We start from the raw sequence: 26792 nt of genomic DNA on the forward strand, positions 1-26792 counted from the left end.
TGTTTGTTTGGAACCTTCAGCATACTGTGCACTCTGAACTTGCTTTTACATGTGGGTACAGCATTAGCAACAAGTGTCTTCAATTTTGAGTCATTGTGTGTAGTGAATGACGCCAGGTGTGTTCCCTGTGTTCAAAGATTGGTGACTGTGGCAAGCATTTTGCATCACATGGGCTTTCATTTGAGGATATGAGCAGAGTTGTTTTGCAACATGTGTTTTAGCAAGGAAAAATGTGTTTAGATTTATGAGTACAGAGGGTTGTGTTTTGTGAATTGTGTCTTCATGTGACATGTGTTTATGGTACTGGAATATGGTGGCTACATTTAGTAAATGTGTTTAGACTACTGGTCATTTGGGTTACAGGATTGGCTTTTGTGTTTTAACATTTGAGAAAAACTGTAACACTTTCATGGTATTGCTTTTTTTGCTTTAAACAAACCTCACAGGGTGGAAGAATATGTCTGCGGTGCAGAGGTCCTTGGATCGCCTCTCTGTTGTCTTTGTTGACAGCAATGAAGGCAGTGAAAGAACTGCTCACTCCTGATTGGACACTGAGCTGCACCACCTTCTTCTTCACTCCTCCATCTTGCTGTCCTCTGAGCTCTCTCTCCTTCATCTCCAGGGAACGAATCAGAATGCGAGCACCCAACCTGTGGACTGTTAATCTGCAGACAAGGAAGAAAACATTTACAGTTCTAATGTTTCCTATTTCCCTAACTTCCTTGACAAAGTTAAGGAAAAAGAAAGAGCCGCACAAATAAGGAGTTGCTTGTTTTGCAAAGGTGAACATACCTTAGAAAATTGTCAAGAGCTGGAAAGAAAAACGCAAAAAGACAAAATCACTTTTCTAAAAGAGAATGGAGTCTGTTTCGGATGTCTTTGTAAAGGACACATTAGTAGAGACTGCAAAAAGCGCCTCAGTTGCAAGACGTGTGGTTTAAAGCATCCTCAAATGTTACACATTTATCAAAAGACAATGAGTAAAGAACAAGAATCAAAGGAACAAACTCAAGATCGTGCCATAGTCTCTATTCAGACCAGTGCTCTTACTGGGGCCGGTAAAGATGAATTCAAACTTTCAATCGTTCCTCACCAGAACGATATAATCCGGTGGCTGTCAATAGAGTTTCAGTGGTGAAACTTGATGAGCTGTGGAATCAGCAGTTTAAAACTGATTTTCCAGAGTGTGCCAAAGATGAGAAAGAACCTTCTAGGGAAGACCAACAGTTTTTGGATAAAGTTTCCAATACTGCTAAGCTACATAATGGTCATTATTATATTGGACTCCCATTGAAAGACTTAAAGGTCTGCATGCCAGATAATAAAAGTGTTGCTGAACAACGCCTTCAGAATTGGAAGAAAAGACTTATCTTCTTTTCTGCAGGACTATAACAGCTTTATGGTAGATATGATCTCTGAAGGTTATGCAGAAAAGGTACCAGAGGACAACTTAGAACGGACGGATGGCAGGAAATGGTATTTGCCGCACCATGGTGTTCTGCATCCGCAGAAGAAAACCCTTAGAGTGGTGTTTGACTGTGGAGCCAAGTATCAAGGAGTGTCGCTAAATAGCAAGCTCTTACAAGGTCCAGACTTGACCAGCACGTTAATTGGAGTTCTGACAAGATTTCGTAAAGAACCTGTTGTCATTGCAGCAGACATTAAAGCCATGTTTCATCAGGTTAAAATACCAGAGGAGGATCGAGATATGTTGAGATTCCTTTGGTGGCCCAACGGAGATTACACTCAAGCCATGGTTGAATATTGGATGACAGTACATGTGTTTGGAGCAACATCATCTCCCAGTTGTGCATATTTTGCACTAAGGAAATGTGCTGAAGATCATAAACAACAGTTTAGCCTTCAAGCCGTGGATACAATCTTGAACAACTTTTACGTTGACGATTGTCTCGTCTCAGCAGCCACAGAAGAGGATGCGATAGATCTCTATCGTGAACTCTGTGCCATATGTTTGAAAGGAGGCTTTCCACTGAACAAATGGATAAGTAACAGTCGTAATGTGTTGGCTGTAATACCTGAAAGTAACAGAGCAAACAAAATAAAGAATCTAGACTTGATCAGTGATGAGCTTCCAGTGGAAAGAGTTTTGGGCGTTCAATGGTGTGTTGAATCTGACATTTTCAAGTTCAGAATCACTCTAAGAGATCAACCTTTGACAAGACATGGCATCCTTTCTGTAGTCAGCTCTGTTTATGACCCCTTAGGAATGTTGGCACCAGTAATCTTAAATGCTAAAAAGAGTCTGCAAAATCTGTGTCGTAAAAAGATTGGATGGGATGATACATTACCTGATGCAGTTATAAAGGAATGGACTATTTGGATGCAAGAGCTCTACAAGCTGGAGGAGTTTAAGGTTGATCGTTGTTTTAAAACCAACAGTTTTGGAACTGTAAAAACTGCTCAGTTACATCATTTCGCAGATGCATCTGAGGACAGCTATGGAACAGTGACTTATTTGTTACTAAAGAACGAACGAGACCAGGCACACTGTGCAAAATAAATTTCCCGTGGTTAGAAATTATTTTATGCAACTTTTTTGTACATTTACAGTTTTGAGGGACATATCTGAAATTTCTGTGACTACAAATATGTGTAAAAAAATTAAAATTATTTTCTTTTCTTTTTTTAGTTTATTGCACTTATTTGCACGTTATGTAGTAACTAAGGACTTAATATATACATATTATTAAACTTTAGGATATATCGTTTGTATTGATGTATAGCAACTTAAAATGCTCCAAAAATTGCACTACAGCATGTAAAGATAGAAAGATAAGCTCTGGCGAACTTGGCTCTATGGTGGGCTTTAAAGGATTAACTCTTTATTAAGTAATGCACTATGAATCTGAAAACAAAGCTTTTTTAATAAAAACAACGTGTCCCTAACCCAGAGACACATGACCTGAGGGGTTATGTTTACAGGTTGTTTTTCTTCTATCTTATTTTCATGAACATAATATCTCTGAAACACTTTCTTCAATTTTCTTTTTTCAGACTTTCACTCTTTTTGACTTATAACAAGCGGGGATTTTCACCAAATTTCACATTAGGTTGGCACTTTTGGATTGACTGGACACTTAGTTTTAGTACCTAACTAAAGCTAATCTGGAGCGATTGAACTCTTCTGTTGCGTGTAAAGATGTTTGGAACTTGTAGCCTCTTTGGAGCATATTACCTGCTGTCATGGCAACAACTTTGCATTCTGTCCAAATTGGCTGTTTTGCCAACCATACCTAACAAACATACCCGTGAAGGACAACAGTGGGCGGGTATGGGTGAACTATGGGACTGTGTGGGCAGGGCAAACCCACATTTATTCTATGCGGTCCCCACTGTGTGTTACACAGAGTCCACAGCAGTATTTGATTTCAAATACCTTTTTATTGAAGTCCTCCAAGGTCTTCAGTACAAATTAAATGAATCTGTATGCTTGGATTTCTACTACAATGTCACTGCTGTTGCAAACAACACCCAGGAAATCGTATTATAGGTTTTTCAAAACCCAGCCTTTATTTTGTGCAACTGAATAATTAAAGGCAGATTTTAGACTTGATTTAATTGTTTTTATCAGAAGTACTACATCCAGCTGCATCTCTATATTGACACTTCCTATCTGAAATCCATAATACTCCCATGGGATGCACTCGTAAGGAAAACAGTAATCACCAGTTCCGGTATCACCTAGACTATCCAATAAAAACAAAGGACTAAAAAAGCAATGCTCATCATTGGATGCTGCTGAGTGACGTCAGTGGTGTGTAGGCTTTAGGACCCAGCAGCAAGGGGGCTTCCTTTGTGATGATCTGCAGGCAGACGTGCGGGGAGGAACGCGCATCTCCGGTGCTGAAGCAGAAGGCTGGAGGAAGGGCAGGCCAGCATCACCCGGTAAGACACTCAACAGTTGTTCTGTGTGTGCGCATTGATTTAGCTCCTGATATCACTGATGGAACCGTTAACTCTCCCTGTTATATACAGTATATGTATTATATAGAAATTCAACTTCATTTAGAGACGATTGGAGCAGAAAAGTCTCTGCCACAGTGACACATATTCATGGGACGGGTGATCTCTCGTGATAGCTCAATTTTCATGCATGTTTTCTCACGCGATTCTGACTGCGTGTCGTGATAGTGTTTTGACATAGGTGTGCGTCGGTATTCAGGGATAATAGCTTATAGGCTTTTCACGATGCAACCCCCCCTGTTGGGATGTGAGTGGCGTTGGTATACACACAGCAGGGATTTGTTGCTTTAGTCTTGAAACTTTTATCTTAAAAGGTTGAAATCAAAATTATATTGGAATCGAAATATTGTTAATGTCAAATTGTCGAATTCATACCTAAAATAATTTATTTAAAAAAAAAGACACATACAAAACAAAAAGACTCTGAATTAAAATTAAATCAATAAGCCAATGACATCATCAAAGCTATAAAAGCCCTTTTTAAGTTATTTTGTATACATTTTATCAACCTTACTGTTTCAAATATTTTGTATACATTTCCTGACTTCAGACTTCTGGTTTACATTATTTTATTTAAAAAATGTGAGAAATGTAAAATGGTTTAAATATATATTTTTTAATTTTCTTCTAAAAGGCACAAAGATGAATGATCATCCACTGGACAAAGGCATATTTCTAACATAAAATAAAGTATAATCACTTTACTTTCTTTTTCGGTCTTTACACAAACTGTATATAAAAGATAAACATAAGGCTTAAAAGGCTTCTTTCTCATGGACAGCAAAGGGATACTTTGTGCTTTCAAAAAGAAAGTAATTTATGGTCTCAGTCACTAGTTTTAAGTATTACTGAAAACAACATCTTCTCTTTAAAATGTGGTAAAAATAAATAAATACTGTTACTAATACTAATAGTACTAAAACAGAAATCTTAAGGTATGTCTGACAATTCAAAATCAAAAACAGCACCACTGAAAGTTAAGAGCTGCTAAAATAACAATGAAGAAAATCCAATGAAATTGTCAGTGTGGCTTTTTTCCTGGGAGTTGCAATAAACATCCGGGCATCCACACAGAAGAGGGTTTATAAGATTTTGCTGAGTTAGAAGTTAGCAGGAAGTTAGCTACCTAGTTTAAATCTAAATATAATATTCCATCTGCTCACTCACTAAAAAACAGACAAAAAATACAGCTCTGCTGTTAGTTTGCACAGGAACAGACAGAAAACCATACAGCAGCGATGTGGGGAGGGTTCATGTGCTAAAATAATGTGCTAATATAACCACATTAGCAGAGGGAGGCTGTAGAATAAATTATTCTCAGTCTGCTGGAAAGAGTAAAGAGTGATTCAAATGTTGGGTACCTGGGACACCATGGGGTGCAGTGTACACAGTGAGCTGTTAAAAACTGAGCTTAGAGATGTGCCGTGCATGAGTAATACTTATAAAAAGTTGAAAGGTCTAAAACAAACACAGATTCTTTTTGAAGTGTATTTCGATTAACTAAAGAAGACATAAACAAGTTAAGACACTTTGAACCAGGCACAGGGTTGATACACCATCACCTAAAATCAGATTACAGTGGCTATGTCTTTCTTTTATATACAGTCTCTGGGTTTTTGTGAACTCTTGAGAGAAATATGTAACTCATTAGCAGAAAAATGCTTCAAAATGCTGGATGTTGTGTTCATAGTGAAGTGTTTTTAGAGCGTTTTGCTGAAAACAGCTGTCTGAAAATAAAGTGATGGTTTGAGTGAAGCTGGAATCAACAGTTATTAACCTCAGTAAAAAAATACTCTCTGTTGAGCAGAACACAGGAAAGGGGACAATTGTGGGTTAATCAGTGTGAGTACACATCGTAAATTGATCCACTGTTACCATGGAAATATTGATTAGTGTAGTTTTAAAGTCCCAGCACAAAACAATCATTCCTTCATGATATTGTACCATAACTGTACTTTGTTCTTCCTATAAATAACAATAAACTATAGAGGACCAACCTATAAAGTTACAGAATTTTCAATATTACATATATTTTTAATTCTTACCTTTCTTGGCTACAGAAAAGGAAAACAGCATTTTTTAAAAGCTAAAAATGGAAAAAATGTTACTGAAGTAGTTTTAAAAAATACACTTAAAATATTTTTGTAAAAGGAAAATTCAGATTTTATGTATTCAATAATTTATTTAGGTTTGGGGCAGTTACCATTAAAACTACATTACATGGCCTTAAAACTACATTCCCTAATTTTGTGAATACATGCAGCAGAAAACTTAAAATGCAACATTTTAGCGTTTTGGCTCATCCGTCTGTGACGACAGAGTGCACTTGAGCTATTTGTGGATAAGCAGTGCAGCATAAATCAAGTCGATTTTAGCAGAGATGTAACGTTATCTGTTTTTCAAGGACACTCTGGACATTTTGGAAAGCAGATATCATCGTCCAAACAATAGTCCTAAGATATGTTCCTTATTGTGACTGTGTAATAATGTAGGATATTGCCCTGGGGACTGAGCATTGCACAGGCTCTGGTGGCCTGCGGGGTTTTTAAAATTTGTTAGGTTGGTCACGTCACAATCCTGACAGCACGAGGCTTGAAATGCTCATGTTTCGTAGAGACAAAGGATTGCTGATTGTTTAACAAGAGCCCAGCCTGCATTTCAATCCTTCTCTTTCTTCAGGGGATCGTAAATTAACTGATGGAGCCACTGGCTGTTTCCTCACTGTCCCACCAGCAGCTGAGCATCTAAGCAGCTAAGCCCACCCCTCCTCCACGCCAAAATAAAAACTGATATATAATTTGGATTTACATACAATACATGAAACTATCGGGTGTAAGTGGTGGTGCTGATGTATGGTTGTGAGGTAAAAGCCAATGATCGCTCCAGAGGACCAGTGAGCCTGTAAATCTCTGAGCTAGTCCATTACAAAGCATTATAGGATGACATGTAACTCTCTGCTGTCTTATAAATAACAACTGGTTGAAGCAGATGAGGCTGAACAAGCATTAACAGCTGTATTAAAATAAGATAAGACTCTTTACATTTGAACAAGTTTTAACACTTACCAGTGGTTTGTTTACCTAGTTAGTTAATAGTAAATACAGTGATGAGTTATTTTGATTTCTTTAATCTCTACTTTAGCAATTTTACTTGGAAAGAAATGATAATATTTTCAGGATTAAACTGTTTTCTTGGTCTTTTACTGTACACACAATCTGTTTGCTGGTCAGTTCTTAAATAATCCACAAAGTTATTGGAGACATAAAAAATGAATTACATGAGTCATCGATTGTTATGATGTCTGTCTAAAGTCTGTGACCACTATCTTATCTTTCCACTCGTGTAAGTGGGAGAGGGGAAAACATAAAACATGGGATCCATTGCATTGAGGTGAGGTGTCAGACTCGGTCAATCAACAACAAAACTCCTCGGTGTCTTTGGTTTGGGATAATTGTTGGAACCAAACTAACAACGTTTTCACACATACACTGCAGTGGCAATGGGACATTTTCTGTTTGTTATCATCTTGGAACATCTGATTAAATTATGATATATCTGTCACCTCGATGTATTTAAACTACTGAAGCCACATTTTTTAGAATGTGTGGCTAACAAGATGTGCAATACATTAAAAAATGAATATAAAGTGTGCACTCTTTGTTTCATTTGACAGTTTTGATTCTTTGTGGGTGTTCACAGATCCTGTCTACTAAAAATCTTTCTTCTCTGCCAATCAGCATAACTTGAGTCTAGAGCTGTTGATGCACATGATGTATCACAGTGAAGACTTGTGAACTGAGAGCTAGCCATGCTTAGAGTACCATGCACCTCTCTGATTCTTCATAATTACAGAGAACAGATGTTGTTGCAGTTATTAGAACATAGGCACTTCATGCAGGACTGAATTAGACACAAACTAAATCCCCATCTTGCTGTTGCTTTTATTTATTTTTTCCAGCTTCTCCATTTGCCTTCTTTAAGATATAGCCCTAAAGAACTATGGGAGGTGTTGCATTGGATGTGGGTGATTCCAGGGTGAAGGCTCCAGACGGAGGCTGGGGCTGGGCAGTGCTGGCTGGCTGTTTTGTCATCACAGGCTTCTCCTATGCTTTCCCAAAAGCGATCAGCGTATTTTTCAAAGAGCTGATCAGGGAGTTTGGTGTTGGATACAGCGACACTGCATGGATCTCCTCCATACTGCTGGCCATGCTCTATGGCACAGGTAGGCTGTTACCCTTTGTATTCAGTATTCACATTTTTTTTTAACTCTTTGTACTTGGAAGCATTATGTACCTATGCAGTTCTTTAATTTAAAAAATACTGCAATAGAAGCTTTTTGAAACTCCCTTTTGCCCCATTTCATCCTAAACATTTGTTTTGATTGAGCACTGAACACTGGAGACAGGCACAGAACAAAACTCCACAGTCTGCAGCCCTGGATCAAACATAACAGTAATCCCGGAAGCGTGAGCAGGACAGAAAGAGGGGAAACACACACCATGCTCAGATGTCATGTTTTCAGCTAATAGCTCTTTGCGAATCGACTTATTGGTGCAAAAATTATTTTTTTTTGCTGTCAAACTGTGTAATCCATGGCATCACCCTAAGATTCAGATTAAGAAATTGGAACAAATTGTGTGTTAATTAAAAAGTGTCTCTTTGCAAATTTGTCTGACGTGCAGACACAAACACTGGTTCGTTTCTTGAGCTTTGTGTAAAGAAATAAGGGTTAGCTCGAGGATTTGATGATCTCATTTTGAAAATAATGTATCTGCATATTCTCAGAGGGATATTTTATATCATATTAACAATGATATAAAATGTGAAATTTTGGAAAATGCTTGTGTTTGTACCTTAATACTCGCCGCTTTTCTTTTCATGTGCTGCACACTGCGCCTGATGCATGCAGTCATACTATGTTACACTTTGTCCAGGTCCCCTGTGCAGCGTGCTGGTGAACCGCTTAGGCTGTCGTCCAGTCATGATGGTGGGGGGCCTCTTTGCCTCTCTGGGAATGATTCTGGCCTCCTTTGCCACAAGTATCATCCACATCTACCTCACTGCTGGAGTCATTACAGGTCACGAACACTTGTACATTGTCAAATAAAATCACACAATGCTTTACGCCCAATAAATTAAGAATAGATTACAATACAATTATTAGAAGAATGCATTAATGTTTTTCCTATATTTCAATACATCATAATCAAATTATCCCTGCTTGCTCTGCATTTGTTTTTCCTTCCTGCTCCCTCCCCCATTGGGCTTTTTATAAGCTGCTTAGGTTTATAAACACCAAAAGGTGCTTTGTAAGGTACACCGGCTTACAACTACTTGGTTAAGTTTGGGAAATATTGTGGTCTGGGGTCAAATAAGCCCCTTCACCAAAGGACACCTTGTGTTTAACTGAGACAAGCCTGCAGCTTTGATAATGAGAACACCCCGGTGTGCCGCCTGGGTTAAGGTTACAGTGAAAGTATACTCCACCGCAGGTGCTTATCGGATCATTGAGCAGCATTTGAAACCGTAATGTAGGTTAGTGGTACAAAGGTTTCAAGGTAACAACACCACAAATACTTTACAGGAGATGCTGTCAGAAAGTTTGCATCATTATACCCATTAAGATATATTAAATCATATGGCTGATGTCATGTAAACAAGTTCTGCATGAGCATATCTCAAACATTAGAGTAAGGTTAGAAACATCTTGAAATGCTTTGTCTCCATATCATGTAGAAATGTAGGGAAAAAGAAAACTATGTTAATGAAAGCAGGTAAGTTCAAGTTAAAAAGGCTGAAGAGTGTAACCCTTTCTTTTATTTGCTGCAGGTCTTGGATTAGCCCTGAACTTCCAACCTTCTCTGATTATGTTGAACCGCTACTTCAGCGAGAAGCGTCCTCTGGCCAATGGCCTTTCAGCAGCAGGAAGCCCCGTGGCCCTTTGCTGCCTCTCGCCACTGGGACAGGTACTTCAGTATCAGTATGGATGGAGGGGAGGATTTCTTATCCTTGGTGGTATCCTGCTGAACTGCTGTGTGTGCGGGGCCCTCATGAAGCCTCTGGTGGCCCCAAAGAACCTCAAGGCCAAGAGCTTCGAAGAGGACAATGACAAGGAGGAAGAGGTGAAAGAGGAGAAGAAGAAGCCAAAAGCCAAACTTCTGGACTTCTCCGTGTTTAAAGATGGTGGCTTTGTCATCTATACTGTGGCGGCATCCATCATGGTGCTGGGACTGTTCGTGCCTCCTGTGTTTGTTGTTAGTTACGCTAAGGAGCTGGGAAATGAAGACACCAAATCTGCTTTACTGCTTACTATCCTGGGATTCATTGATATTTTTGCACGGCCAACGTGCGGTATAATCGCTGGACTCAAATGGGTCCGGCCTCGCTGCGTCTACCTCTTCAGCTTTGCTATGCTCTTCAATGGAGTCACTGACCTGATTGGCTCACAGGTGAGTGATCACATACTTCCTTGAACTGGAAAATGAAGTCCAAACATTGAAGGTTTCTGTTCATTATTTTGTGTTTGTTCCCAGGCCAAAGACTATGCCTCTCTGGTGGTATTCTGTGTCTTTTTTGGCGTCTCCTATGGGATGGTGGGTGCCCTACAATTTGAAGTTCTCATGGCAATTGTCGGTACTGAGAAGTTCTCCAGTGCCATTGGCCTTGTGCTCCTCATGGAGGCCATTGCTGTGCTGGTGGGGCCACCGGGTGCAGGTCAGTGTCAGCATCCTGGGCCATTTGACCCAGTGCCTCTGTGTGTGTGTTCCCGTTACTTCCTGTTTTACTTTGGTAGTCTCCCATCTGTGCCATGTTTTGCTTTGCTTCTCTTACTTTGACGGTACCCTGTCTCATGTGTTATGTTTATGTTTTGTGTCCCAGCTGTGTTCCTCATGAGCTTCCTGTTCCCTCGTCATTCCCTGTGTATTTAAGCCTTTTGTTTTCTTCTGTCGAGTGTCGCAGTCTCCCTCATTCATGGCTGTGTGTTTCCCAGTTTGCCTCTTTGTTTACTTGTTCATACATGTCCCAGTATAGTTTTGCATCATTTCCCTTGTGTCAGCAATAAAGCTGCTTTTGAGTTTACATTTGGCCTCCGTGAAGTCTGCGTTTAAAAGGAAGACTTGTTTTATTTGGTAGTAGCTGTTGATAGTGAGCCCAACAGGAAGATATGAGGTTGTATCCAAGACCAACGGGTCATAGTTGGGACTTTAGTGATTATTTAATTGGCTCATGTCTTATACACAGTTCAGTAGCTGTAGAACCACTGTTAACAAAAATAACTTGAAGTAACTGTTCTCTGTACCACTGTATCACTATCTCAAATCATGTGAAAGGTTTAAGATTTTCACCCACTCTTCTTTACAGCATTACTTCAGGTCATGGAGGTTTGCTGGCATTCAATTAAGCACAGCTCTCTTAAGGTCCCACCACAGCGTTTAAATCAGGTTGAGATCCATTGCAACACTTTTTTTCATATATTCTGTTGCAGCTTGGCTGCCGTGCTTGGGGTCAACATCCCGCTGCAACAAAACAAACACAAATCCTCACTCCTCCACCACCGTGCATGAGATGTAGCGCTGTGCCTATTGGCCATCTCCACTTTGGTTTTATCTGTCCAGAGGACATTGTTCATACTTGTTCATCTTTTTCTACCCTGGACAGTCATGAACATGCTAATTGTAGCCAGTAAAGACCAGGCTGGTAAACTGCCAAAATGATTTTTAAAGAGGTGTTCACATTACCTCTGGCAAACCTGATCTGGGCCACCAAAGGGCCGTCATTCTTTGTGGTATGTGGGCCATGTGTAAGTTGTGTGCAGCCACGGGCTAGTTGTAGACACACTGCTGGCCCAGAACTGTTTCAGCTCTGGCCCCAGATGTCAGCCTAATGTGCACCTTAATCAAGCCATGTAATAACAACATGCGCCAGAAGTGCTCTATACAACATGTCACATTCACCCAATCGCACACTTTCTCTAAACTGAGTGCTTCCTAACTACATTCATTCACATAAACACTCTTGACATGCAGACTGGAGGAGACAGGGAACCACTAACCTCCCGATCAGTCGGTGACCTGCTCTACCTCCTGAGCTACAGCCATCCACTGGCAAAGATGAGTAAACCGTCACTAAGTTTTGGACAAAGTGTACACTCACAAACCTGTCAAACCTGCATTTGAAACGTTGGCTACCATAGCAGTGTAGTATTGCAACATGGCATTTGAGTCTTCTAACTAAAATAGGACAATAGGAACATAAACAGTGCCATCACTGCCAGACCTGGCCCACATCTGGTTGACATACACCCTGCCATGACACCAGTCAGTCAGAAGTGCCAGCTTGACACCAGATCCGGGCCAGACCTGCTTGCTATGTGGGTACATACCCTTTTAATTGCTTTGGACTGGTAAACATGCACTTAGTTTTTTTTTTTTTTAATTGGACTGCATGTATACTTCATAAAAACTGTTCATATGTTAGGGTTAGTTACTTTCTGTCTACAGTTTTATTGTACAGGATGATTTAAGCACATTTTATGAGTTATGAGTGCAGAAATTCAGATAATTCTAAAGAATCCATAAACGTGTCACTATATGTTTATTTAAACCAGCATCGCCACAAATGAAGCGAAATCATTTCTACTATATAATTGCATCTTTCACTGTGTTCTTCCGTTTCAGGCCGACTGCTCGATGCCACCAAGAAATACATGTACGTCTTCCTGCTGGCAGGAAGCGAGGTGGTCCTCTCCGCTGTGGTTCTAGCTACCTGCAACTTCTTCTTTATCAAAAGGAAGCCCCAGGAGCCATCTCACAAACTTGAGTGCATCACAGTCACAGATGACACCAAGACAGAAGTATGCAGCAGGCCTTTGGAGGTAAATGATGAAGAGGAGAAGGGAGAGAGAGAGGAGCAAGAGAAGGAAACAAAGAGGGAGGTATCGAAGGAGTTGAAGGAGGAGGAGGAAAAAGACAAAGAAAAAGTAGACGAGGTCAGGCCAAAGAGCGTAACAGTGGACTCACAGGAAGTGGAAAAGTTCTTGAAAGAGCCCCAACTAAATGGTGGCATGACCCCCAGTCCTGAAACATGCCTGTGAAAATGGGTAGAAGACGGGATTATTTTCCACACAGCTCAGTGACGTGAACGGGACCACACCGTACTGGATAGTTATTCCCCATGATGTAGTGTTTAACCCAGGTGTTCGTGTCTGATATGGCAGATTAGAGTCACTGCCGTATCAAATACTAATAGTTCTGTGAGCAATATTTTATCTCTAGATGTTTTTAGTGTGGTTAGCTGTCACAACACTGCCTTGTCTATACAGTTCATGTTAAAAGCCACCAGCAAATAAAGTTGAGGGATAATTTGAAAGAATATTCTGTGTTTTTACTTGAAAAAAAAAAAACACATGAGAAATTCAGTAAATGTTGTGTAAATGGTTGATTCAGCTTGTTTTAAAGGGTCAGGAAAGCTTTATGTAATGATGGTTGTGTAATGACCAGAAGCTCTTCTCCACCCGATGTCCAAAGCTGAAAATGATCTTCCCACCTGATCTGTGCCGTCACCATTGAGATTGATAAAACTATGTTTTTTAGGACGAACTTTCTAAAGGTTGTTCCCAGTCAAGTGGTAGCTGTGTGTGGATTAGAAGCAGGCTCCAAATATTATTTGTAGCTTCACTGTGATGTTAGGATTAGTTAAAAGTGTGATGTTTTAAAGAAGGAAGCAGTCGGTTCAGTCTGAGGTGCTTTTGGTTGAAGGTACCAGTCTCTCTTACCCTCCTTCACTATCAAGCATCAGATGTTTTCAATGCACTGTGGTACATGTGTTTGACTGTGGGTATCTGTTGTTGGGCTTAATGTGCTGATTGTGTTGTTCATCCCCCAAAAGCACCAAGTTACGCTACAAAGCAAATTATATACAGATAGGATAAAGACGCAGTATGTTTGTATGGACCAAAGGACAGGCTGACTATATGTGTGTCCCCTTAGGATGAAACAGGTGTGGTTAAAGCATCGATTTACTGATGACTATAAAGCTTTTCCCTCATGTTGCCTACATGCTTTGTACTGCCTGTACTGTTTGTGTTTCAGTGAAACAGAACATTAAAGGGATTGTTTTGGCTTTGTGTCACTCATTTTAATTTTCACAGAAATAAGTGCAGAGATGCAAACTTAGTGAATGTTTGAAAGATGGCAGAAAACATGAAAGGAACTCCTGGGATGGAACTGTGCAGACTTTTACCATTACTATTACTATTATGTTATTTTGTATAACTTTTGCAGGCACCTACCAGGAAGTTGTTTTACAGTGAGGAGAAAAAAGAAACATATTTTCTGTTATAAATATTATATCTCTCAGATTTGGATAAAGACCAAACACGTAGCTAAAAGAGAGTGACTATAGTAACTACTGCTCTATGTCTAAATCGGTAACTGAAAAAGCTGCAGGGTGCTTCCTGAAATACATTTTCTCAGCTGTGTTTGCAATACTTGGATTCATAACCATCGGTTCTCTCAGACCATTACTTTAAGTAAAATCTAAGAATCAATAAATAACATCTAAGTTGAAATCAAACGGGATTGTTACAATTCAGTAAGGAGACAGCAGGAAATATAACACAACAGCTGGGTGAACATTGAGATCTGTCAGTATCCATGGTGACGGGTGATTTCTCATGCAAAGATGAGTGAGTGGGGCTTTGTGTGCCACTTAGAATAGTAAAGGGCCATAATGGTTACATTTGGATCATTTAAAAGGTTGACTGGTTTGTAGGACGGCCTACCACAACAGCAACCTGCCTGCAATAAATGCTGGACGTCTTGTTTCTTTTAAATTGTGTATGTTATATGTTGTGTTTTAAACAAACAGAGCTTGTCGCTGATTGTTATGCTTTGTCTTCGTTTTGTTGTTTAAAGCTAAAACACGAGTCAGTGTTATTTGAATGTAGAGTATTTGCATTTCTGTGTGAAGCTGCAGTTAAACAGGTGGTGAGGAGATATGTGACTATGTGAGCTTATGTTGTTTTTGTTTTTATTCCATTAACTGTGTTACCATGTTGACTGTTAATCCGAAAATGGAATAATGTCGCTGTTTGCACCTTACTACTAATTCCTGCTGAATGTCACATCAGTCAAATACGACCGATCCAGACTTTTGTTCTAAATGATTTGACTCTATTTTGTGTGGAAACTATATGTTCTAATGCAGAAATAAATCTTTACGACTGTGTAAATGTCTTGACTATAAAAATGTAATCTAAATACCTGTGTTCAAGTGTCTGTTTAAATCTATATTATTTATGTATTTATGTAAGAAAACTTTATTTAGAAAATTACATTTTAGAATTGCACAAGAATTGACTCAGAAATCATTGGCCACATGGTCCGTGGGGTGACCTAAAATATGATTGGCCCAACACCATTAAACAAGAGAATGTCTGTTTCACAACACCCTCACTATGTTCTTGTTCTCTCGCCTGTGCCACCCCATTAAATACATTACTGGAAATTGTTTTATTTTACATTTAATATAGTTTCAGTGTTGTTTTTGTTTTTGTGTGGATGGTGTGTGTCAGAGGCCAGACTTACAAAAGGCAGTGCACTCACAGTCTTGTAGACATCCAAACATTCCCATGAATACCTCATCAGGCAAATTGCAATAACATTTTGACCAAACTAACAGATATTAAAACTAAACATAGTACCTCTATATTTTTCCATCCATCCATCCATCGCATATCCTTTTCAGGGTCGCGGGGGGTGCTGGAGCCTATCCCAGGTGTCATAGCGCGAGAGGCGGGGTACACCCTGGACAGGTCGCCAGTCTGTTGCAGGGCCAACACACAGGGACAGACAACCATTCACACTCACATTCATCACACCTGTCGGCAATTTAGATTTTTCAATTAACCTATCCCCACAAAGTGCATGTCTTTGGCCTGCGGGAGGAAGCCGGAGTACCCGGGGAGAACATGCAAACTGCACACAGAAAGTAATATAATATAATTGCAAAAATAATTGTTTGCATGACAAGCAGTTATGCACTTTTTCTTAAGTGAGATTTAAAATGCCGAACACTTAAAATAATCACATATGTACGGTCATTGTACGTGTACTGTAGATTTATTGTTTCGTCTGGTGCTTCCATGCACCACAGCACATGGGGTCAGTAAAACACTGACGTAGACTGATGCCAACTGCTTTTAAGCAGACGAAGAAGAACAAGCGGGGGAAACTGAAAAAGGTTTCCGACCGGCGATGTTTCGCTGTTACACATAGTTGGAAAGTGCTACGCCAGGACTACAGGTGAAAAAAACCCTAATTTCTAGATTTTTAAATAGGTGCAGTCAACACATGAGCAAGGTTAAACGTAAATGTCTTAGAGATGTATCATTATGTTGGGATATTTTCTCTGTTTCTCAGCTGGTGGCTGTGTTTCTTACTACGGTGGGACATCATGCGGTACATGTCTGTTCCCTGCGGTTAGCTTTGCTAGCTACATGTTGAAGAGTCAGTGATACATGCTAGAGACACTGGAGCCACAATTTGTCCAATTGTCATGGAATAATAAAGAGTACACTTTCGTTAATTAATTTGAATAATAAGTGGACGATTTAAACCAAATGTAAATAAAAAGAAACCGACAGTTCACTACTATAATTATACTGCAGCCCAATAACACAGTCAGGAATGAAGCCCTGAAAGTAAAATCCCCAGACAGCGTTGAAGGGTCAGAGGCTAAACACTGGACATTTGGTTGGGGTTGATTCTCCCCATGGAGAATCAAAAAATGTATCTGTTACACATTTACCTGATGGGCTACCTCTGTTTATTCTTCCTGCTTCTACGTTATTGTTTTATTATTTATTTTAGCTATATTGACAGGGTTTGGAGTAGTTGGTTAGTTTTCAAAAACTTATGCCTTGATGAGTTTTTGTGTTGAAACTGCAGGAAAATAACTTTTTACCTGTGCAGCTCAGGAGGTCATCTACTAATAACAAGGTTGATGGTTCGATCCCTGACTGCTCCAGTCTTTATGCCAAACATCCTTGGACAAGATGCTTGCCCCCAGTTGTTTGAATGAACGTGTGAGAATGTTAGCTAGAAAGCACCGGCATAGAAAGAGCATTGGATGCTCAGGTAGAGTAGAAAAGCTGTATAAGAACCAGTCCATTTACCTCTTATCCTTCCTTTTCTCTCAAAGTCAGCTGTGATGGCCAAACTTCAGGGCTTTGAGTTTTGGAGGAAAACTCTGAAAGAAGCACGCTATGTGGTGGCTCCCATGGTGGACCAGAGTGAGCTGGCTTGGCGTTTGCTTAGCCGCCGACACGGTGCTCAGCTTTGCTACACCCCCATGCTGCATGCTCAGGTGTTTGTCCGTGACGCCAACTACAGGAGGGAAAACCTCTACAATGAAGTTTGTGAGGAGGACAGCCCTCTCATTGCACAGGTGAGAATCAACACTGAGTTGAGTTCTTTGTTTGTTTGTTTTTAAATAGTAATATCAGTAATTTAAAAATGCTTTTAATAGTTTTGTATTTTCTATTTATTTGTTTTCTTTTTAAACTTCAAGACGTTTGTGGTGCAGTAAAAAAAAATTCAAAGTGCAGGCTTTTGTTATTTGTCCATTTTTAATTTAAATTTTCAGTTTTGCCCATTTCAAAACCTCCTTATCAGAGGCAAAGAAAGAAAGAAACAAATGTAACCATTACATCACCTTAATCACTTCATCGGCTGTTGCCTAATCTAAATCAGTGTTCCATCCTCTGTGTGTCAGTTTTGTGCCAATGATCCAGAGGTGTTCCTTCAGGCAGCTTTGCTGGCTCAGGATTATTGTGACGCGATTGATCTCAACCTGGGCTGTCCACAGATGATCGCTAAGAGAGGTAAACCTTTCATTCATATATGAACCCATGAATTTCTTACGTTACCATTTCTTAAAGATTGCATCAGAAAGAATAGTGTTGCCAAACTTGCAGACGATTGAAAGGGGAACTTGACACTGATGTTTTTCTTTTCTTTTCTCTTTTCTTTTTTTTTTTTAAGGACACTATGGAGTTTTTCTACAAGATGAATGGGACCTGTTGGAAAAAATGGGTAAGTCTGTATTTGTGTGACTGAAGACTGTTGTTGGACATAATGTTTTCACGAATATTCATGATGCAAAAACATTTTTTCCACATCTTCTGTTTGTTTAATCAGTTTAATCTCAGGCACCTAAACTTTCCCCTTATTTGTCAGTCAGCTTAGCCAACGAAAAGCTCAAAGTGCCAATCACGTGCAAGATCCGTGTGTTCAAGGAGGTTGAAAAAACAGTCCGCTATGCCCAGATGCTCGAGAAAGCTGGATGTCAGGTATGACCTCTGCAGTAATTTGAATGAGTTTGCCAGCTCTCCGGCTTGTCACTTCCCAGTCTGTAGCAGAAACAGAATTGTCCTTTTACTTTAGCTGTTGTTGTAAGGGGGGGGGAAAGATTTTTCTAAGTTGAGCTTCGTACAGTGTATAGAAAGACACAGACGAGCGGGCTGAAGCTGGGCTATTGTAAAAGTCACCATAAGCAAACTTTGCCAGTATGTATTTTTAAGGATGTGTTCCATTTCTATGTAAAGTCCTTTTACAAATAAGAGCTTTTAAGGAAAACTACATGCACAGAAAACAGTGTGTTACATTAGAAAATCATTTTTTAAACTGGAGCAGTGATGAGGAGTAAATTCAGCAAATCTGATGTTTGGTGTGGCTCGGCCATCTTTGTTTTACGCTTCACTGAACGAGCGTAACGCACAGCTGCATAGTTTATTTTCATTTCTGACTGTTGATTTGTGTGTTTGCTTTAAATGGTGTTTCCAGAAGCATTAGAATAAATCTGTGTTGATGGGTCTTGACGTGTCTCCCAGCTGCTGACAGTGCACGGCAGAACCAAAGACCAGAAAGGCGCCATGACAGGTATCGCTAGCTGGGAGCACATAAAGGCTGTACGGTGAGCTGCTCGTCTTCTGTATCTGATGTGGGATGTATTCCTGTTTCCAATGTTTCCTAACTAATAATTAAATGCAGTAGCTTTGATATTAAAGCAAAATCTGATGAGCCAAATAACATTATTGTATATTGACTTCTGTGATTTGTTACAGGCAGGCGGTAAATATTCCAGTATTTGCTAACGGCAACATCCAGCACCTCAGTGATGTGGAGCGCTGCATTCAGGAAACAGGCGTGCAGGGAGTGATGAGTGCAGGTCAGGAGCAGGAGTTTGTTTTATTTATTACTTTTCTTCCCTGATGTGACGATGACGACCATAGCAACCACAATTTCTGTGTTGTATTGTTCTTAGAGGGGAACCTCCATAACCCAGCGCTGTTTGAAGGCCGCAGCCCCCCGGTGTGGGAAATGGCTGAGGAGTATCTAGAGGTGGTGAAGCGGTATCCTCCATGTACTCTGTCCTATGTTCGAGCCCACCTCTTCAAGCTGTGGCATCACACGTATGTCTCTCTTTGCCTCCTGCACTTGGAGATTCTGTTTCCCAGAAATGCTACTGGTCCAAGAGTCAAATATGGCTTCTTTAATTTATAAGCTCAAAAAAATACTTGCTGATGAGTTTATTGCCTCAGTCATTAGTTTAAATTACTGAATACAACATGATTTTAATTTTACACAGTGTGGAGTAATAAAAAACGATAAAGTCTGGTTTAGGAGCTCCGCCCCTCGTCTATTATGTGTGTTTTAAAACATCAGGGCCAATAAGTGACATCACAGTGTCCATCTTTTCCTATACAAGCTGTGGTGGATCAAACTTTCTCTGTGATGACCTACAACACATTTCAGGTGCCAGCATAGATGAACATCTGTCCTCTGTGCTTATTTTAACATCGGGCATGACACCAGGAAGGTCTCAGTAGTTCCTAATAGACTAAATGATAGCGTGTCATGTCTACCCAGTTACTGAGTTTAAACATAACTGCACCAGATCATATTTCATGCTCGCTGTTCATTGAGTGATCTAGTACAGGGTAGGAAACATACACAATGTTTCTTCCTGCTATAGCTCAGCAGTACTGCTTTAAAATGTGACCTTTCCTGCATGCTGCATGCATGTGTCTGTTCAGGCTGCAGATCCACCAGGACCTGAGGGAGGAGTTGGCCAAGGTGAAGACTCTGGAGGGTTTGGCTGACGTTAGCAAACAGCTGAGGCTTCGCTGTCAGGTACAAACAGGAAACATCCTTTCAAATATGCACAACTGAGGAGGTAGCTAAGAGCTCAGCATTACCATAGCGACAGAGGTGAAACCAGAAGCAGACGGACATTATTAAAGTAATCATTGTATGTTTTTATATAGTTCTGTGCTGTGTAGTGGGTAGACTGCAGTCATGTCTGTGTACTACAGGCATTTCAGCAACACAGTTCCCAAAGAATCCGTGGAATGATGTGATAATGAGGTGCATTGTTCGGTAGCAAGTAGACTTTGTGTTGCATTAGAAACTCACCATGACCCATTTCCTCTATAGTTTTCACATGTGGTCAAGATGTCATCACAGCCTTAACACCTACAAGGTGCAAGAAAGTTCGATTTTTAGAGGCAGACACTAATATTTCAGTCAAATGCTGATATTAACCTGATGTTGTCTGTTGATTTTTTAAGCTTTAAGGAAAGCGGCACTGACACCATGTATAACTGCTTAGAGCAGGGGTGTCTGAGGGCCGGTGTCCTGCAGGTTTACATGTGTGCTTGATCCAACACAGCTGATTTAAATGGCTAAATGACCTCCTCAACATGTCTTGAAGTTAGGACTGTTTGATATAACGATATATATCAGATGGCGATACGAAAACGTCTATCGTTTCGTTTTACGCTATCGTTTGTTTCGTGGTGTCGCAACATAAACCGTTTACGGCAATATTTTTTTTTTTTTTCATCGTTTTGATGGTCACTGTAGTGGCTATATGAATTTCTTAACGTTCTCTCTTTCTCTTATAATTAAAATAACCACACTACGGATGGACAAGCGACTGTTTTTATGCGTTGTCGTTAGCAATAAACTGAAATGATGACAAACAGAAGGACCAGTAAAAAAAAAAACCAAGGACCTTATTCCTAAACAAGGGGCTGCCTCTGTAGCATGGACATGGTTTGGTTATGAAAAGTCTGACACGGAGTAGAAAACTGTACGATGCAAATTTTGCTGCAAACTGGTTTCCACCATAAACTCAAACATGACAAACCTCTTCTACCACCTACGCAAGAGTCACGTAAAAGAGTATGGAGAGAGTTTACGGATGAGAAGCAAAAAAGAGCCGTCAGGTGCTCAAAATAACCCTTAAACTCAAACATTAGAACAGGCTTTTTCCCCGCATGTAATAAATACTCAGAAAGAAAATGGCAGACGTTACAACTTATGTCTAAAAATGTATCGTTTCATGCATCGGTCAAAACAGTCGACTCCAGGTATACAACGCCCAGCTGGAAACACTTCACGCAAGTTGAGCTGCCCGAGATTCACAGAATTTACAAAAAAGGAAAAATGTTTGTGGTTTATATCGTTGTCGGGACGATAAATGTCTTATATCAGGATATGAGATTTGGTCATGTCACACGGTCCTACTTAGTAAAGAACTAATTATTTGGTTCAGGTGTGTTGACCCAGGGTGAGATCTAAAACCTGCAGGACACCGGCCCTTGAGGCCTGGAGTTCCTCACCCCTGGTTTAGAGCTTCAGCTTGTTCAGTTGCTGCTTGTTCAGGGTCACATGACCTTTGATTTGTATGTCATAGTGTAGAAAGTGTTTACTGTCCTTTCCACAAGTTGGGAAGTTTTTGTAATTCTAAAAAAAGAAGAAAAAAATTATTAGATTCATTAGCATAGACTTTTTACATTTTTGCTATATTTTAGTTTGAAATGCAGCCAATGGGTTTGTGTGATGTTATGGCACCCTCCCAAAAGGTTGATTCTGTTCATCTGGACGTACCTTTTGGGATTTATTTACCTGGATGATTGAGCATGCATCGAGACATTGCGGCACTGAAAGTTTCCTGACTGTGGCTTTCTGTCTATTCAGGAGGAGATAGCCAAAGGAAAAGATTCAGAAGATAAAGAAAGCGGACTTCCTTTCCCCCACTGGATCTGCCAGCCATATGTCAGACCAGTGTAAGTCACAACACATCTCTACTTACTTCAGTAAAAAGAAAGTAATGCACATCTTTTGATCCATGAACACACTTCTCAAAAGATTTCTCACTGATGGATGATCACGTTACAGGCCAAAAGAGACGGTTACCAACGGTAACAGCCAGGCATCAGTGTTGAAAAAGACAGTTTGTCAGAAGAGGGCACTGGAGGACTGTGAGTCAGCTGACACACTCTCTAAAAACAAGCAGAAGAAGAGATCCCGCAACCCCAAAAAGAACTTCTGCCCCGAACAGAAACGTAAGTTTGTGCTGTCGACTTAACCTGCTGGTCAAAAGTCTTAGAACACCCCAATTTTTCCAGTTTTTCTAATTGAAAATTATGCATTTTAATGTCTCATTGCACTCTGAAATGAAAGCATTGTACAAATACGGAATTGGAGTTAAAAAAAAAAAGTATCTACTTTTGACAGATATAACAGCTGAACACACCCGTGGGAGTCTTTCTACAATAGAAATCAAATATTCTTCAGAAAGTCCTTCCCAATCTGTTGCAGAAGGTCCCATAAATGTGGCACTCGTAGGTCGCTTTGCTTTCACTCTTCTGTCCAGTTCATCCCAAACCAGCTCGATGGAGACTCGATGGTCATTATCTTGCCGTAGGATGAACCCCGACTATTTTCTAGGCACAAACCAGAGAGTATTGCATGGCACTGCAGAATGCTGTGGCAGCCGTTTTAGTTCATCACTCTGTACAAGTCGCCGACCCTGGATCCAGTAAAAAAAAGCCCCAGACCATCACTCTTCCTCCTCCATCTTTGACAGTTGATGCGCCACACTGAGGAACCATCCTTTCGCCTACTTGATGGCGTACAAAGATCCTACATGTTGAAGATTTCAAATTCAAGACTTCCAGTCTTCCACTGGTGGGGTTTCATGGCCCAGGCAAGCCTCTTTGTCTTATTCTGACGTCTTAGCGATGGCTTTCTTGCTGCAACTCGTCCTGTCATACCTGCAGCTCGAAGTCTTCTCTTCACAGTTGAGACTGAGACTTGCTTTCTATACCACTATTAAGCTGTGCTTGAAGCTGTTGTTCTGTGAGCCGCTGATCACACAAGGCGGTTAACTCTCAGAAACTTGTCCTCTGATTCAGTTGTGGCCTCTTCCTGTCACAGTTTCTGAGGCCTTTTGATGTTGAAGGAAACTGTGCTCACTGACACCTTGACCTTCTTTCCAATTTCTCTGTAGGAATAACATTTTTAAGTGTTTGATGGTCTGTCTCGCTTCCATTGTTAATTCCCCTATTCGCGCCATCTTTGTAGCAACACAGAATTTTCTGCAGTACAATACTTTCAGGTGATGCTCACAAGTGTATGTTACCACACTGCTTTTATGCAGACAGAGGGGGTTGTAAGTGTAAATGACCACGGCAGACCATGCTTTGTTGCATCTTTATTCAACCACTTTTCCCACACACGGTTGCTGTACACTTGCAATGGGCTGCAGCTTTGCGGCTGCCAGGCACACACATCGACAGCAACCCCATGACGGGACCCTACACCACTCTGAAGCTGGCGAGGTGTGATTGTGATGCCGCACAGGTGCATTCGCCTTCCCTGCTGTGGCGCCGCCACCCACGCCCCGCCACAGTAAGTAATCCAGAAAAGTTGGAACACCTGTAGGAATTAGTAGCACCAGCTTGATCAACCTCCATTGCTGCAGAACAGCTTTAAATTGTTAACCCATATTGTGTTCTCTGAAAAAGGCCTTTTGTACATTATGTACATATTTTTCAGTTTTGTGTAACCTTACTTTTTTTTTTTTTTTTTTTTTTTTTTTTTTAACTTCTGGCAGTTCACCATTTACCTTTGTACCATTTCAAACTTTTCATTGGACTTGAATTGCAATAAATAACTGGAAAAATTGGGGTGCTGTAAGACTTTTGACCGGTCTTGTAAATTGTCAAGTTCCTCATTGAAAATGTGAGTCACTGGTCACTAATGTGCATCTTATTTCTTCCTGCAGCCAAATACATCAAATGTGAACAATGTGGTAACCCAAAGGTAAGCAGAATTCAAACACTGACCTTCTAGTTTGGACAACAGATTAAAAGATGAGCTATTAGATTCAATTGTCAGTTGCTCAAGCACATTTTCATAAAGGTTAGACATGACATTTAGTTAGAAATTCTTTGTTTTGTTCCATTCGCACCGCTTTTGAGATTAAGCCACTTAATTTGCTTTTATTTGATCGTTAGCCTGAATCCTGTGAGCTTTTACTTTCCTCTGCAGGGAAATAAGTGCGTCTTCAGCCTTTGTCGAGGCTGCTGTAAGAAGAAGGCTTACAAAGAAGTGGCAGACTGTCCAAGTAAGTGTGTACGTACACACACTCACTCACTCATGAGGTGCTGTGTGTTGATCCTGTGTAGTGGATATGATTTCTAATCACACTGTCTGCTGATTTATTGACACAAAGACTCCCAGAGTTTATTACCGCCACATGTTAGGACATTAATGTGTTAGACTGGGTTACACAGTCCACAGCAATACAATACAGCAATTATCCAGATTGTGAATCCACAATCAAGAAAAAGAAAAAACAAGAAATGAAAAGGATCGACTCATCTGTGATATAAATGTGTTTATTTCCTGTGTTTAACAGGCCACGGGCTGAGGTTCAAGACCAAGGCAGAGAAACGGAAAGCAGAGGAGAAGGAGCAGGCGGAGAGATCCACAACAGAGGTGGAGAGAAGCGACCACATTCCTCAGCCTCTGCAGGATTCAAGAAGGGAACTGGAGGAGCCTCGGCTGCTACTATGAGCAGGACTGCAGCCATCTCTGCGTGCACAAGCCACACACTCACTGGAGGGTGGAAGCAGTGCATGCAGTAGTCGGTGCATACTGTGTACACAGCTGCTAAGTAGTCTGTTTGGGACTGATGGTGAAGTGTCATCAATCAACAGACCAAAAAATAAAAGCTTATTTTTATGTAAAAGGGATTTCTAGGTGAATAAGCAGTTGGGGCGGGGGACTGGCAGTGGTTCAAATATAATTTATTTATTTTTTACATTTTTTTTAAGGACAGATATTCTAAAGACATTATTTTGCCCAAAGTTGTTGGTGAGTCTTCACAGGGAAAGATTTAGTAACTTGTTGGTGGCAGATGTGTTATACACACATGTAGATGCTGCATTGCTCAACTGCTGTTCACTGGAACACTGTGCCAACATATACATACATATATAGCTCAGGGAGAGCACGGTCTCCTTTTGCTTATTTCTCTGTGGAGGCAGAACACAGTTAGAGTTTCTAAGTACTTGAACTGTAAAAGGATCCTGAAGCAGTTTCGATTGTTCAAATGCTGCAACTGTACTTATGGTACAAGATGTTTAGTGTGCTTAATTTTGTATGTACAACTCAAGCACACACGTTAATGTCTGTCACGTTAATGCTTTGAAGCATTCTGATAAGTTAGGACTACCTAACCCATCATAGGGACTGATAAGTGTCATTTTCAGGCTCATATACATTACTTTGATTAAAGCGTTCATCTTCTTGTTCAAACATGACAGAATCCATTTTAATTCAGTCAGAAGTAAAATATAAAACCAGTTCTCACAAGTGGAACTTTACTTATTTCTTAGTTTGACATATATTTAAAATAAGTGGCGTTTCATACAGGAGCTGGTCAGAAGCCTTAGTATCGCCTGAGCAAGCTCTTCTGACATGACTGGATGCAGCATCTACCTGTCTATATGTGTTTAATTAAAGTCATAAATGTGGTTACTTTCTTTATTTTGCATTAAGATTAGCCATAGTGCACTGTGTGCCTTTTGAATGAAATCACTGTCTGTCCAGAACTTGAGCATAAAGGACACAATTCAGCGCTCCCTCTGCTGCTGAGTAAAACATGCTCTTGTGTATACAGGGTAATAAGGTACAATGGACATCAAAGAGGATGTGTGTTTTGTGGTAGTTGGCCCCACACTGTCAAAGGTTGGGGGCAACTGTAAATTTGGCAACACAGATGAACAAATATATAGATTTTTATCTGTAATGGACGGAGCTATAATGAAATCACCCTCTGGTTTCTGGACTCTGAATTTTTGAAAATACATTTTAATTCTTCCCATTGTAATTTTTAAAAAGTCCTTTTGGGTGGAAGAGTTAAGTTGTGAACTAGCTCTGCTTAGTTTGGTTAGCAAGCGTCATCCACATGCATATGGCTCTCACACAAACCTGCTAATAAGGGACAAAGTAAAGAAGTCATAAATTGCACTCGTCAGCCTTTAGCACAAACTTCTTGGACTAATGCCATTTAAAAATGCTTCAAAAGGTGCAAAACTCACAAAAATGCTAAATCCAGGTAACTCGGATTAACAGGACTCCTGTTCAACATTGTGGTAAAGTCCCTAATGTTAAGTCTTAGAGGTGTTCAGATTCAGAGAAAAAATCTATTGACACTACAACAAAGGTCCAAACCATTTTTACAGCAGACAGTAAATGCACTTTTAATATTGTAAAGCATTTTAGCAAAGTGTTTGGTGACTGACAGCCTCAAGTGGCGAATCCAGGAACTGCAGTTTTTGCTTCACGTTTTCAGGTTGCTGTTTGGGTGGCATTGATGTCTTTGTCTCCTTGGTAACTAGCTTGTTTACTAACAGGACCACCTAAGCAAGCCCAAAAATGCTTTAA

General features: G+C 40.2%; 2 protein-coding genes across 2 annotated transcripts; both read left to right on the plus strand.

Annotated features, from left to right (window-relative positions):
* Positions 1–3831: 3831 nt before the first annotated feature.
* On the plus strand, positions 3832–15394 carry slc16a3a (solute carrier family 16 member 3a). Its single transcript, XM_082531253.1, has 6 exons — positions 3832–3906; positions 7943–8206; positions 8919–9062; positions 9814–10433; positions 10518–10698; positions 12663–15394. The coding sequence occupies exons 2-6, from the start codon at positions 7984–7986 to the stop codon at positions 13076–13078; spliced, it is 1584 nt and encodes a 527-aa protein (XP_082387379.1). The 5' UTR covers positions 3832–3906; positions 7943–7983; the 3' UTR covers positions 13079–15394.
* A 541-nt stretch (positions 15395–15935) lies between these two features.
* dus1l (dihydrouridine synthase 1-like) lies at positions 15936–25879 on the plus strand. Its single transcript, XM_082529469.1, has 14 exons — positions 15936–16289; positions 17188–17433; positions 17761–17869; positions 18030–18080; positions 18225–18337; positions 18878–18960; positions 19112–19215; positions 19312–19459; positions 20084–20180; positions 22032–22120; positions 22233–22399; positions 24124–24161; positions 24390–24465; positions 24760–25879. The coding sequence occupies exons 2-14, from the start codon at positions 17197–17199 to the stop codon at positions 24915–24917; spliced, it is 1470 nt and encodes a 489-aa protein (XP_082385595.1). The 5' UTR covers positions 15936–16289; positions 17188–17196; the 3' UTR covers positions 24918–25879.
* The last annotated feature ends 913 nt before the right edge of the window (positions 25880–26792 follow it).

The sequence above is a fragment of the Aulonocara stuartgranti genome (genome assembly GCF_965226115.1).
Source record: "Aulonocara stuartgranti genome assembly, chromosome: 4".
Classification (NCBI taxonomy): domain Eukaryota; kingdom Metazoa; phylum Chordata; class Actinopteri; order Cichliformes; family Cichlidae; genus Aulonocara; species Aulonocara stuartgranti.